Source organism: Amblyomma mixtum, chromosome 4, assembly GCF_055824585.1.
Source record: "Amblyomma mixtum isolate Tamu chromosome 4, ASM5582458v1, whole genome shotgun sequence".
NCBI lineage: Eukaryota > Metazoa > Arthropoda > Arachnida > Ixodida > Ixodidae > Amblyomma > Amblyomma mixtum.
In genome coordinates, this window is record NC_143015.1 from 113,334,168 (window position 1) to 113,347,881 (window position 13,714).

Here is a 13,714-nt window from a genome sequence, read left to right on the forward strand (position 1 = left end):
CTTCCGTTTTTCTAGCTTTGCGCAATCGGCCTCCCAGGTAGCACCGAACATATGAATAGTGTTATAAAAATGTTATGTAAGTTGGAGTAATGTTACATGTTGCATAGTAACTTTACATTAACATTAAAATTAATATAAATTTTATAAGTTATATGGAAACGTTACTTTCACATTCTAAACAAACATTGTTTTAATATAATCTTCTAAATTTTATTATAATGTTAGAGTCGCAACTATAAAACAACATTGCAAATATATTTCGAGCACGGATTTCCAGACATTTTCTCACTGTTCTTAGAGTAAAGATGTTTTTCCACTAACAGTACCTTGTAACCACATCTCTTAGATAGTACTCGCCATAGATTACATGAAGAGCCCCATTATTTTGTCACAAAACTTTAGTTATTACCCATTCCCCACTGTCACTCATGGGACATCCCGCAGTAGCGAGTATATAAGCTCGGCGGCATGATATCCGTTTGGAGGTGAGTGAGTACGAGTTGCTGTGCTGTAGTGTAGTGGAGAAGGTGTCGCTCTTGTTGTTGGTTCTTGCAAAGTGTTGTAAGTTGTGTGCCGTCACCACTGGCAGGCCTGCATGCTTGTGCGGGGCTGCTTCACCATTTTCGAGAATGTTGCATTTATGTTGTTTACATCTTTCATGAATGTTTGGGGAAGGTTATTCGAACATTTATATGTAACATTACAAAAACATTAGAAAAAAAGGACATCAAGGACATTGAAATAACATTTGAGCGTAACAAAAATGTAACATTATCGCAATGTTTCGGTGCTACCTGGGCTATTCTTTACTCGTTATCGTGTTGGCAGAAGAACCAAGGAACCGCGGGCACAGTTCGTACGCTTTATGACGCAGCAATTATTCCTGGTGTGGTTCTCGTGATGGCAATACGTACGTTACGAGTGCAGCGTTATCATTTGCGTGCAGCATTTCTACACATTTATCCAAATGAGGACCAGAAAACTTGCGACGCAATGAAACCAACTGTACAATTTGGGAGACTGGTCAAACGAAACGTGCATAGTCGTGCTGTGCATCGATCGATATGAAAAAATTTCAGAACTTGTTAGACACAGAATTCCTCCCACATATTTAATATGGGCCAGGTGTAAGAAGTAACCGCGTCAAAAGTTATGTAAACCTTTAAGTTTCCTGAATCTTTAATGTTTGTGTATGCTTATCATCACAGGTGTGGTAGCTATCGTCGCAATATGCAGGTGTGGGATACGTTGCTAGGCTAAGAAGCTGTATCGAAACACCCTAGGCTACGCCACCGTATGTTACTTCATATTCATATCTTCATTCCGCAGATTCCTGGCAGGCTCGTGAAAATGTCCAAATAATGCCCTAAGGAACTGCCCTAAGGTTGATGGGATGGAGTGTACAGATTCCTAAAATGGAGTCCCCCCCCCTCCTTGCATGGTGCAAGTTTAAAGATTGCCCGAGTATTCATTTCCCGTGAAAGGTGTGAATGTTTCCCAGCTATTGACTTTCATAAAGGTGCACCCTCTCAGAACTACGTAAGGAAAAAACATCTTTTATTGTGCAGAAAAAAAAACACTTCAAAACATTTGTCTACAAACGTCGAAAAAACGATGGCAAAAAAAGGAGAAAAAATCGCAAAGCACGCAAGTCTGTGCGCGCTTGGCGGTTGAAAATATCGCGATACAAAATGAACACTACTCGACTCACACGGTAAAAGGGGAAGGGGAGAGGGTAAGCATACAGGTATTTCACAGTCCGAAGCTTGACAAGGCGTGAAGCTATACGATGCTCGCAAATGTTCCTTCTTGAAAAACGGGGCTCCACCCACATTGGCCAGCTTTCAAGAGAGAACGCCACTCGATGATTTTGTAAGGAAAGTTGTGTTGCGCTTTGTGCATACGTACGGCAGAACCGAAGTACAACCCAAGCAGCGCACGCAATCGGCCCAATATTGTAAATGGAAGGTTTCACTGTGGTCCCTTGTAGAACCGACATTTGCCAATACGTTTCCAATATTGGGCCTGTTATGTTTCCACTATTGGGCCCATTACGTTTCCAACATTGGGCCTGTTATATTTTCAGTATTGGGCCTATTACGCTTCCAATATTGGGTCTGTTATATTTCCAGTATTGGGCCCATTACGTTTCCAATATTGGGCCTGTTATGTTTCCAGTATTGGGCCTATTACCTTTCCAGTATTGGGCCTGTTATGCTTCCAGTATTGGGCCCATTACGTTTCCAAAACTGGGCCTTTTATGTTTCCAGTACTGGGCCAATTACGTTTCCAATATTGGGCCAGTTATGTTTCCAGTATTGGGCCCATTACGTTTCCAATATTGGGCCGATTACCTGTGCTGCTTGTGTTAAGATGCTCTCAGGTGACGACCCGAGAGCTGTCGAAAAGTGAATCGTTATAGATCATTGCAGCTTCGTTCAGTGGAGGCAGCCACGCCAGACTTTAGCAGGCGCTGACACCACGATTTTAAAGTTTACCTTTTTTTTCTCTTATTTTGGCGCTTGCGATAACTGAAACGTCATCGCTATCAATGAAAAGCAAGTCGAATTTCGCGAGCTTTCCGCGCGTGTGTACCGGGTGTTTCGGCGAACACTAAAAAAATTTTCAGAAATAGACTTTTTGGGGTGAAAATATGGCGTTTTCGGCATAGTATAGCCATTGTTGGCGGACACTGGAAAGCTGGTTAACTAATTATTAATTTACTTTTTAAGTAGTAGGTTAGCGCAGTTTAGCGCAGAAATGAGGACGGTACAGCATTTCTGACGTGACTCTGCCCACTGAACGAAACTGACATGCTCTATATATACAAACCAGGACACTCATTCGAAACACTCGCAAAACTCTCACAACCACACAAGCATGAATCATCGGCACCAAACATTCTCGGCAGTTCATGAGAATATAAAAAGATTTTACAACACTTCTTTCTTTCTTGTGCAGGCAGAACCTTTATAGTAGTCGCGGCAGTCGCACCGACATAGATGGCAAAAAAAGGAGAAACATTAATCTATTGAACAGTAACGCACAGCTGGCTTCTATTTCTGGTGGAAGTACTGACGTCACAAATTTAATAATCCACTATGCTTTTCTTTAGAACCACGGTATATATGTACAAAATGCACCAGTTCTAGCAGCTTAGAATAAGCCGTTGCAGTACAACCCCTTCGGTGTCGCCGTATGTGTACATGTTTCAGTTTCAGTCGGGCTTCAGCTACTATTTCTTATATAATGCGCTGCAAATTGTTACGGCTTTCATTTGGAGCTCTTTGCAACAAGGCGCTATTATGAACGCAGGGAATCCAACGCTTTACGCTAGTTCTTATCCCCTTGTTTCTAGAACAATCGCCACTTTGAAAGGCTTAAAATTTGCTGATCTGTTTTCATATCGACTCTTTATGACACGAATGAGTCAAAAGAAGTATAAATGAGACTCTGAAGGTAGTGTTCAGTCATGTTGTAGGCAAATGAGTACCCGATAGAAATTTCATAATCACCACGAAGGCCGGAATTTTACTGTGGGCAGTCTCAATTATTGTTTGAAAGATACTTTCTTTTTCCTCTTCGTAATAATAACTGACTGAAGAGGATAAATCGCCGCACACCAGAGACACCAATCTTGTGGAACACGCTTGACAGCCGCGCAGCACAAGTATGAATATTATTAATATTTACTTTACGAGCTCACACGCGAAATACCGGTCATTTTCTAGCAGCCACCTGTAGTCGTGGAGGTCGTACTGGCACCAGTTAGTCAATGTTGAATGCGGTTTCTACAGTCGCAATACGAGTATTTAACAGGACAACAGCCTTAACACTGTCTAAAACGAGTGGAAGTCTAAATGCTTTTATTGGTTCATCAGCACATTGTAGGGACTTTAACTAAGGCTAGTTTAGTAGCGGCGCTGAATTGCTGTTGTTTAGTTTATATTTATTTGCAAATAGCGCATTGTTAAGGACCTATGGCCTGAGTCATGCATTAGCAGAATAGGCATAAACAAAAATAGCACAGACCCGGAGCACTTCTTCGTGTTCATCACGGCAGCTATCTTAGACAGCGTAAAAAAGCCTACAATAAGATACCCTGTTCAAATTGGTTCATTGAGTTAGTTCCCTATGTGACATGCTCCGAAATGCGTTAAGCAACTCGATGAGGAGAGAAGAGAATAGTCAAGAGAAGTTTTCTCGGGGAACGAAAGAAGAGGAAAAAGAAAGCTAGGAGCACACCGCTGCAGTCGGGCCAGTTTATCTTATCAAAACTCGATAGCCTGAGAGAGTATCATGGAGGCAGTTCTCAAAAAGACACCCAGTATAAAAAGGAGTCTTTTAGACTCCCTTTCGAGAGCCGAATAACACTTTATGAATGGAGTCAGTGCTGCTTTCGAGGACTGCACTGACTAGGGAGTGTAAAATTTCCCGCCCGTTGAATCAGGAGTTTTCTAGCTAGAAAAGTCGCAAGATGAATTAAAAAAAAGGGGACCACGAAAGGGTGAAGAAGACAGCTAAATGTCCAGACATCGAACTACGAATGTGTGCTGTACTGGAACATTCTTTTTACAAGCTCATCATTCACACAACTTTCTAGTTCGCAGTAGCTGTGTTTGTGGTTCCGTCTCAGATTGTCTCAAGTAAAGGAAGTCCCAAAACGTACCTGTTTGAGAGGTATGTAGTGCTTGAATTTTTAGCTTTTCATTGCTTTTAACGTGGGAATATTAATGTGGCGTCATAGATTTAACCATCTCAAACCCTTTTGTGACTCCTTACCACTGCTTTTTAATCGTAAATATTAACCAGACCTCTCAAACGGCCCCAGCCTCCATAAGTCAGGTCGACCCAGGTGGCGCTCCCAGCGCTGTTGACGTCACAGCCACTCGGTGACGTCACGATGCGACGTTCGCCGATTCGCTTCACGACGCATTTGCTTTTCGGAAGAATTCGCTTCGACAAAAAAAAACCGTAGAAAATATAAACGCACGCGCACGCACACACAAACACACACTGGACAGCTGTGCACACGGTGGTCAGGTCGCGTCGGAATAGCCACCGACAGTCTTTCTTGATGACGTCACGAAGGACCACCTCGGTCGCAGTGAAATGGGTCCGGTTGTTCACAGCGTCACAAACGTGCGTGGAGGGGTTGAGTCCGACGGGCTCAGGACGAACGAAGAATCACTAGTGACGCGAGCGCCGCCGCGCCGTTTTCCCCCTCTCTCTATATCCGGAAGTAGTGGGGCGGGGTCTTGATGATGACGCGCCTGCGCGGCTTCCCATTGGCCAGGAACTTGATGGGCATGAGGATCATCTTGGAGGTCTGGTAGAGCGACTGTTTCCTGTACGGCTTGGAGTACGACGGCTTCCGGATACCCTTCACCACCTGCGGAAGCGCAATGGAAACATTAAAGAAATTCAGGGGGCACGTTGGCTCTCTACAGTGCTGCAGGGCGAAAGCACTGCCTGGCGCACTGTTTGGCATTGACTGCGAGATTGTTCGTGCTGTACTAGTGCTTTATTTGACTACACATTAAAACTACACACTTTGACTTGCCGACTATGATTGCTTCTTTATCACGATTCTCTCTCTGCTTCGATGAGTCCGGTTGTATCCATGGCTCTGTTCGCAGTAATGAGGTACGTAATGTGCTCACCCACGGACGCCTTACGCCCCCTGCCGGAGCGGACGACAACTATTTTGATAGTTGTCGTCTGCTCCGGCAGGGGCCGTAAGGCGTCCGTGGGTGAGCACATTACTTCGAATCCGCGCACTCTGACGTCATAACCGTTTCGACCAACCGAAAAGCGTGACACGTGTGCTGACAACCTTCTGTCGACAACGATGAGGCATTAAAGGCTTTCTCCTTAAAAACGAAAGGTTGCAGCGGCAAGCGAGAATTGACGTAATGTGATGGGCACATGCTGTTAAGGGAACCATGGTGGTTATTACGTGAGTGTTTTTATGGTCATGTGACCGTTAATCGCCATTAGAGAGATATAGCATATCGTTACCGTGTTTACGTTACCGTTTACTGGGCTCGGTTACCGTTTACCGGGCTCGGCTGGCGACATCTGCGCATGCGCGCCCATTACCGGGCCGGTAACACTTTACGGAAACTCTTTAGCGTTGCGGAGAGAGTTAGCGTTCGCTTGTAAACAAACATGGCGGCGCCCTGCTCGCCCGCTTCGGAATAAATGCATGTCACCGCTGGATTCTTTGATGGGACAGCTCACTCAAATGGTAGCGGTTCGCTTTTATTTCGCATACTCTCACCCATACGTCGAGGCTTAAGTGACAACTAGCGCGTGTTGTTGAGATAATTCTGTGATTTTCGAGCACCTAAGCCTAACTATCCGCGTCGCAAATTTTCCTTCCTCCAAGCGCGTAGCCAAGGAAGCAACAACACTGTAGCTTTTGTGCCAGCTTTAACATTTTTCTCTCTATTTTCATAGTTTTCTTCCTGGAAAAACAAAAGCATTCTGGTAATGCTTGTCATATTCACCACTAAATTCAGAAAAAAAAAGTTTCTCCAGTCCAGAGTTCAAGTGCTTTGACTTACTGTCACCAGAAGGCGCCACTATGTTTACATCCAAGTCGTGCATCGAAACATACAAAGAAGCGACGCTGCGCGCGGCAAACAGAAGGTGTTGTAGCTGCGTCCTTTACAGCATTCGCAACGCAGTAAGCGCAGCGTACACAAGCTTAGTGCGTTCTGCGTAGTAAACTTGTCTACTGGTCAGGGTACTTTTGAAGCCACTGAGCCGGCCGTTAGCAGAAAAGTAGTGAGCACGTCTTTATATACAGAGAAAAAGATGATTAAAGAGCATGTATCCCCTCACTGCAAAGCAAATGCTTTCAATGCATGCGTATTTCTTTTTGTAATTAATGCTGGGGCTTCTACCATCATCATCATTCGTTTTCGCCTTACAGTAACTTGTTACGGGAGAAATCGGAGAGGCGGTATGCTAAAACGTCTTCTAGCGTGCGCAGCGCTAACCGGAAACTCCGGCGTCCGGTAACACGGTAAACGGTAACGTAAACACGGTAACGATATGCTATAACTCTCTATTATTCGCGTGACCGTATATGCGACCAGCGGGTCGTACGACGGATGAGAATTGATCATGCGACTTTTTTGTACGGAGTATTCACTGACGTCACAGCTGCCGCCATTTTGTTGCCTTTGGAGCACTGCGAAAGGCTGCGGGCGTCTCTCCAGCTTGCACTGCTGAACCTACGCGCTGGACAACAAAATGGCGCCCGTGACGTCACGTGAATGCCCCCTATTGACTACGTCATGCGGACAACCACGAGATGTTTGGAGGACAGGGGACGGGTTTGGATGGTCTGGTACAACTAACAATATATAAAAAAGCCCCTCCAAGATTCCTTATCCTTATCCAAGGAGAAAAAAGTGCCAGGGGCAGCTGCACGGGAGCTCTTTGAAGAAACTATAGCAGGATATTAGTAAAAAAAAATAAACATTGTGCCACGGTCCACGGCGTTTTGTATTACTTCGCTAGCCATTCAGAACAGTAAACGAAATAAACTTTTTAATGTTTGACTTTAGTAAGCAAGCCAGCTATTAGAATTATAGAGTTTATATTTTTCTTTGTCCTGAGTAGCTTCTTGTTTAAGTAACAAGAAAGGTTTTATTAACGGACTATTTTTTTTTATCGTGGAGGAATTTTGTTCTGCGGTCCTGAATGCGGGCGGAGCTTCACCGCAGAATTAAGTTGCATCCGACGATACTATTAGCGAAGCTGTTGCAAAACAAGGCTTTCCCCGTGGTCCCTTCGCGGTGGGCAACAGACGGTGGCGCCGCCTATGAGCTGTGGGCGCTTGTCTGTCTGTTTCAAAATTTCAACCCAGTCAGCGTTACTGATTTCTAAAGATGGACCAAAAACGTTAGAGATCACTGCGGCACCCATATTGGAGAAATGCGTATGGCATCACACTTTATGACGTCACACCTTATGACATCACAGCAAGCAACCTAGGAAGCAGGTGGGCCACGTAGGTCACGGAATCTTGTGACAGTTAAATTAATGATTGGTCGGTAGAGGTTGCTGCCATTGCGCCATAATCGCTGCAAAATAAATGCGCAGTTTTCGCGATTATTGTCCTTACTGGCTGAAATAGCAGCGGCATGCAAGTAATTTAGATGAGCCACGTGAAATAGTGCCTGTTAGGTGATCGTTAAGTAACGTCGGCGGTAAAGCCTTTAAGATAATAAATATATAAAACGCATGGATATCAGCATTGAGAAGAATGAAGCAGTCAGAATAAGGTATTTCGCCGAAAGAGATGTGACGACGATTAAAACAGATGGGCATCTTTTTCCAAGATTGTTCATTTGCTGTTCAGATATCATTGGCTCCATCCGCAGCCGGGTGTGTTAATTAATTATTGATTGTTTTCTCTAATCGGTTCTGTACCCAGACTCAGAAACAGGTGTCCATTATGCTAAAAGCGAGTACACGTACAGTCAGTACCAAAAGTCTCTGGACCGCATGCGTCGTAAACAAAGCCGATATAGATCTGTCATTAGCCACCGACTGGAGACAACACTCGTGGAGGTTATAGAACAGGATTCTGACTTCCACCTCCACAAGTGTGGCCTCGATCCGGCAGCTAACAATGGAGCTGTCGTCTTCGTTTACGGCACTGTACCTTTGACGACTGTATCTTTGGTGACTGTACCTTTGACGAATCTACGAAGCGCGGCCAGCAGTCATTGCTATACTTCGATCGTCGTTCATACGACGATCGTTTTATACATTATACGTTTCGAATCAAACATTGTATTCCTCTGACACATTTTGACACTTCACATCTGTTGAACCACTGTGAAATAGTAATCTCGGTGTTAGGGATTTAAACAAAGAAAGCATTAAACTGAAAGAAGGAAGAAAAGTTCAGGAAAGGAAGCCCTCTTTTTTTAGAACGTGAGCTTTAATACTCGCATTACTCAAGGTAACTTAGTATGAAACAAAAGGCCTTTCAAGTGGGACCAGGGGGTGGTACCACTGGTACACAGATTGTGGACCCCTAATTGGCGTATAATGTTCAGAGTGGTATCAAATGATTCAGCGCGTTAGGGAGCGTAACATTACTAGTCGAATCAAAGCGTAGCTTATCACAGGAATTCGCACTGACGACCTTTGGTTTCCCAAACCGTGGCTTCTTGAAACTTCAAACGCCCATTACGGCCAAAGTAATTGGAGTAGGACCTTCGAAGTGGTGTCAAACGATTTGTCTTCTTGCGCTCTATGCGTTGGCATCAAAACAGTGGATATCCTGATATAACGAAAAATTTGTACCGGATATGACGTAATATTCGTTCGATATTGCTAACGCTGGATACTCATACGCTGCCTCAGCCGCCGCGGTGGCTCAGTGGCTATGGTGCTCGGCTGCTGACCCAAAAGACGCGGGTTCGATCCCGGCCGCGGCGGCTAGAATTTCTTTGGAGGAGAAATTCTAGAGGCCCGTGTTCTGTGCGATGTCAGTGCACGCTAAAGAACCCCAGGTGGTCGAAATTTCCGGAGCCCTTCACTACGGCGTCTCTCATAGCCTTAGTCGCTTTGGGACGTAAAACCCCACAAAACCAAACCAAAATCATACGCTGCCTCAGCGTTTTGCCCTTTCTTTATCCGCGTCAGATGGGCTTTGGAAATCGAGTGATTCATTTCTGCATCCGTGTTCGCGACGAGAAGGTGGTACGTTCTGTCTGGGAGGCGTGTGGTATCCCAGGGTCCACCCTACGCATCCTGGTGTATGCTCAGTCGAGCGAACTGATTGACTCTGACTCACTCCCGCCGACATGACAGCTACGCCAGCGAAAAAAAAAAAAACGGAAACGCCTCGCGGATCTGGCAGCTTCTGCTCTCCAGAGACAAAACAACCGGCTGGCCACGATTACAAAGGAAAGCTCACTCATCGAGCATTCCAGAAGCGTTGCGTGTATACGCGGTGACCATGAGCGCAGGCGGGCGACGGTTCCCTCCCAAGCAGCACATTTATTGCAAATGGATGGTTTCACTCTGTTCCTTCGTATAGGACAGGCCTTCGCCAATACATTTCCAATATCGGGCCCATTAGCTGTGCTCGTTGGGCTGCGTGGGCAGTGAGTCGCGCCGTGTCCATTGTCTGCGCAGAGTCCACCAGGGGAAAAAAGAAGTAGACACACACTGTACAGTGTGTTTCGCTCGAGATTTCGCACAACTTTTAAAAATAGGTTTTCTGAGTTAGAAGACCGCTCTTTTTCTCGGCATAACATTGACAGCGGTTTAGTACGCCAGAATACAGCTAAGGCGTGCTAACTAGCAGGATTGTTAACTAGTATTGAATAGTTAACGGTTTAAATATTACTCTTAAGCCCCTTAATCATTGAGAGGCGAGTAGCGTACCGTAAGTAATGTCCTTATCAGTTTTTAGAATTTCGAAAATGAATGCAGTTACCTTCGGCGCTGTGGCCAAACAAATTTTGGCTGTTTCGACGAGTTGCGTGCTTTGGAGAGGTTGCTTTGCCTGCAAGCTCCTCGAAAGCGTATGTATTTTGGCGCGATGTAGCTTGGTTTATTGGTTTATTGGGGTTTAACGTCCCGAAGCAACTTAGGCTAAAGGGACGCTGTAGTGAAGGGCTCCAGAAATTTCGACCGCCTGGGATTCTTTAACGTGCACCGACATCGCACAGCACAGGGGCCTCTAGAATTTCGCCTCCATCGAAATTCGGCTGCCGCGGCCAGGATCGAACCCGCGTCTTTCGGGTCAGCAGCCGAACGCTGTAGCCACTGAGCCATCACGGCGGGGTCCTGCGATGCAGCCAAAATTTGTTGGGCCAAAAGCACTGAGGGTAACCACGTTTTCGAAATTCTAAAAAATGATATGACTATTTTTTACGGGAGGCTGCGCTACTCTCAGTAATTAAGGAGCCTAATAGTAATAGTTAAAAAGTTCACTATTGATTATTAGTTAACCAGCCTGCTAGTTAGCACGTCTTGGCTGTATTCCGACGAATATACTACATCGCTGACAATGCTACGTCCAAGAAAGCGTTCTTCTACCTCAAAAAGCCTGTTTTTAAAAATTGTGTAAAATCTTGTGTTCTAACGCTTACTGTAAAGGTTGGTGGAATATGTTCCGATCGACTGCCCACATAGAAGGCGCTGTATTTTATCGAGACTGTCTGCTTCTTCGTCGTTTACTATACTTCACCTTCTACTTCGCCTTACTATTCTTCCTGGCTCACCTGAATAATGCGGGTAACCTAGCCCGTTACACCTGCGCGGCCAGGCATGGAGTATCACACACTTCACGCATGGCTACTTAGATGTTAACCCAAGCAGAGCTGGAAATTGGCCCAATATTGGAAGTGTATTACACAGGCCGGTCTTGCAGAGAACCAGTGTTAAACCATCCATTTGCAATATTGGGCCAATTACACGTACTGCTTGTGAAGAGGCTGCACGCGCTACACGTGGCAATGGCCATGTGTAGCGCGTGCAGTGCAGTATAGTTATTTATGTCAGCTTGGAAGCGGAGTGTTATCAAGGTGAGCTGTGCAGTGCAGTGCATGTTTCCAGTTCCGGCTTGTGCATGGAACCGGAAGTCGTGCCCTTCCAGCTGAAAAACCATTCAATTCTATCTAACTTTCTCTGCTTCGTGGCGGAAAATGGCATTTCCAGCTGGTTTACGGAACCGGAAATAGCGTCCAGCTGGAAAACTTCCGCTTCCAGCTATAGCTGAAGCCGGAAATGCAGCTGGAAAAGCGTTTTTCCTTAACTTTTCGTGTGGCCTTCAAAGCAAAAGAAAGAGAAAAGAAACCCACTACAGCCATCTATGAACGCGCTTTCGAATTAAACACGAGTTTGAGCCGATTAAATCACTGGGAAGCAGGTATTTCTGTCTAATCTCCCCGGCACGACTAACGGCCCAACGGAACCTTCTAATGGACACGTTTCGTGAGGAGCGAGCGACCATTCATTCAACCGACACGAACCAGTCGGTGCGCGCTGTGCTCAGCGCTGACGCGGATTCCAATATTATACCAATATTCTTCCGCATTCTAGCAAAGCGGATTCTAGCAAACTCAACCCTGACTCATCCGCGTTGATGACAACCATCGGGAACGAAAAAAAAAGAAAAAGAAAGACAGCGGCTCGCGGATCTTGGCAGCGTCTCTCTACCGTGACGACGCTTACTGGCGCGCGCGCACACTATAGACACACAACATACACGATGATTCGGAAGCAATCGGCGAACAATCGCGGGAGTTACGTCAGGTAGTGTAACCGCCCGCGCACAAGTTTTCTCGGGTGGAATCCCGAGTCTCACGCTGCGAAGCTTTGCCCGTCGATGCGAAGAAGGAAAGAAGGAAAAAAGAGAAAGAGTGAAGTGCGGAATATTATTCGTACCCGACGCAGCCTTGAGAGAGCAGTAATAGCTGCGCCTGGAGTCGTTTGGGCGACACGCCCCCGCGGCGCGCGAAAGGTTGTTATAACTGCGCTTCTGATGACAGGCGTGACTCCGCGGGTCCCGCTGGGAAAAGAAAATATGGCACCTCTCTGCTGGCGCATGGCCCGTTCAATCGTGCGTCGCTGCTGGCTTCCCTTTACGTCTCTCTCTTCGATGGAAGCTGGGACACGATATGTGAGCGCGTTCGACCGGAACGTTGCTTTTCGAGGGTAGTTTTTTTTTTTTTTTTTTGACGCGGATATTGACTTCACTGCGTTACACTGGCTAAGTATAGTGGCTAGGTGGGAAAATTGTCCCTCTTTTATTTTAGTGGGGTTGGAAGCGGAGTGAGATTCCCATGGAGTCGGGAACAGTTTCCTCTTTCTCTCTCTCTCACGCACACGCGCAGACGTTATGCGGATACACGTTGGAAAAATAACGGCTTCCACCGTTATGGTTGTGTAGTAAGGAAGGTTTAACGTGCTGAAACTGCAAGATCAACGCGAGAGAAAGTCGTGGTGGAGGACTACGGATTAACATCGACCACATGGGATTGTGTGACGTACTCTGACATTGCACATCACATGGACATCTTTTGTATTTCTCCTGAATGCTTCCTGTGTAAAACACGTTTCGCGTCTTGAGTCGGGGTTAATGTAACATATGTGCATGGATCAGAGAAGACGAGTTAGGAGAGTCCTGGAAATAAGAGGATGAAATAGGCAGGCCTTACAATACGCGGAGCATTGGGCTGGTGGTACCGGACGTGCGAAATTCGGTGGGACAGGCTCACTTTTTGGGCTGTGGTCCCGCAGTCCGACCGACCTAGGCGTGGGACGGTGTTTATTGGGTTGCTATCACAACGCAGCCGAAGTCCAAAGGCGCTTTTGAAAGATGCAGACACGTGACACATAGAGTACACAGTCGATTCCATCCTGTCCATTTCTGCTGAGCCTTAGTAGCGAAAGATGGGTCAACTGGTTCGGCCACATGGTGAAAATAGCTGCTTGCAAAAGAGGACGGGCAAGGAACAAAGCAACAGCGGACGAGCTATAGTGCAAAGAGTGGGCTAGTTGGTATCTGTCGCTGTTAATAACTATTAACGAGCACAAGGAACAAGGAGGATAGAACAACCGCTGACTGGCAACTGCGTAAGGAAGGTGATCACGGTTTCTCGAGGCCACCTCTCATTTCATATCGGATGGAAGAAACCTAGCAGTGGCGTGGTCGTTCGGTTGAGGCCGC

At 46.0% G+C, this 13,714-nt stretch overlaps 1 protein-coding gene across 1 annotated transcript in view; it reads right to left on the reverse strand.

The window, feature by feature from the left end:
* Positions 1 to 1,622: 1,622 nt before the first annotated feature.
* The window catches only part of LOC149347937 (uncharacterized), a 95,460-nt gene continuing 83,368 nt past the window's right edge, over positions 1,623 to 13,714 (reverse strand). Inside the window, exon 3 of the mRNA XM_089587780.1 lies at positions 1,623 to 5,392. Within this exon, the coding sequence (XP_089443906.1) occupies positions 5,231 to 5,392 (162 nt within the window). The 3' untranslated portion in view covers positions 1,623 to 5,230. The remainder of the gene's footprint in view (positions 5,393 to 13,714) is intronic.